Source organism: Formica exsecta, unplaced genomic scaffold (assembly GCF_003651465.1).
Source record: "Formica exsecta isolate Colony F162 unplaced genomic scaffold, ASM365146v1 scaffold879, whole genome shotgun sequence".
Taxonomy (NCBI): Eukaryota; Metazoa; Arthropoda; class Insecta; order Hymenoptera; family Formicidae; genus Formica; species Formica exsecta.
In genome coordinates, this window is record NW_021853649.1 from 4689 (window position 1) to 5967 (window position 1279).

At 30.3% G+C, this 1279-nt stretch overlaps 1 protein-coding gene across 1 annotated transcript in view; it reads left to right on the top strand.

The window, feature by feature from the left end:
• The window catches only part of LOC115244912, a gene marked incomplete at its 3' end in the record, with an annotated part of 5183 nt that extends 3935 nt beyond the window's left edge, over window positions 1-1248 (top strand). Inside the window, exon 2 of the mRNA XM_029822927.1 lies at window positions 92-1248. Coding sequence (XP_029678787.1) covers window positions 92-1248 — 1157 coding nt within the window. The remainder of the gene's footprint in view (window positions 1-91) is intronic.
• Between the last annotated feature and the right edge of the window lie 31 nt (window positions 1249-1279).

Here is a 1279-nt window from a genome sequence, read left to right on the forward strand (position 1 = left end):
AAAATACAAGGGCAAATTTATTATCAGATTAATACAGCACTGTATGCTGCACAAAATGAAAGTCCTACTTATGGTCAACTTTTTATTGTAGATTCAAATGAAGCGATAGATCATCGTCTTAATCAAAATTCATATTTAGATTTTGAAATTGTACAAAATCTGGAACATATAATGCGGGAAATTAATGTATTTGCTCAATCTTATCAAATGATGGGTGAGGAATTAGAAAATCAACGGCGTTTAGAAATGGAATCTGGTGAATTATTACCGGAATTACAATTATTATTTACTTTAAAGCCAGGTATGGATAGACGTCGATATAATGCTCAGAGAACTAATGAAGTAGCTGCTGTTTTTTATACAACTGCTGATGGAGAAATTCCAGAATCATACGTTACAATACGTAATAGAAATACTAAAATTTTACAAAAAGTTAGTATTATGGATCCAAATGTTGAACCATGGATATATCTATTATTTTATCCATATGGCACTCAAGGATGGCATCGTTATTTAACAAAATTAAATAGTGATAGACGAATAACTAGAGGACAGTATATTAAATATCGTATGGGTATTCGGGATGAATTTAATGTTTTTTTATTAGGACGTCGCTTATTTCAGCAGTGGCTGGTAGATGGTTATGTAAAAATTGAAAAAGATAGAATTGATTATTGCAAAAATCATCAAATAGAATTACATACTGAAACATATCAAGGTTTAAAAGATTATATACAAACTATGGCGAATAATTTAAATGGACGTATTGGAAAAATGGTTGTACTTTCTTCCACATTTATTGGATCGCTGCGTAATATGTTACAAAATTATCAAGATACAATGGCAATTGTTAGTAAATTTGGTAAGCCAGATCTTTTCATTACCAAGACTTGCAATCCAAAATGGCGTGAAATCGAGGAAAATCTCTTGCCTGGTCAACAAGCTTCTGATAGACCTGTCATTTGTGCTCGTGTTTTTAATATTAAAAAAGATTATTTAATTGATTTAATTGTTAAGCAAAAATTCTTTGGTGAAGTAGCAGCGTTTGTGTATGTTATTGAATTTCAAAAACGTGGTTTGCCACATGTTTATATGTTGATCACTTTAAAATACAATTTTAAAATAACAACTCCAAAGATTGTTGATAAAAACATTTCTGCTGAAATTCCAGATCCATGTGAAAATCGTATTTTACATGATATAATTATGAAACATATGATTCATGGATCTTGTAGCGATTGGTGTTTGGTAGATGGACATTGTTCAAAACATTATCCGA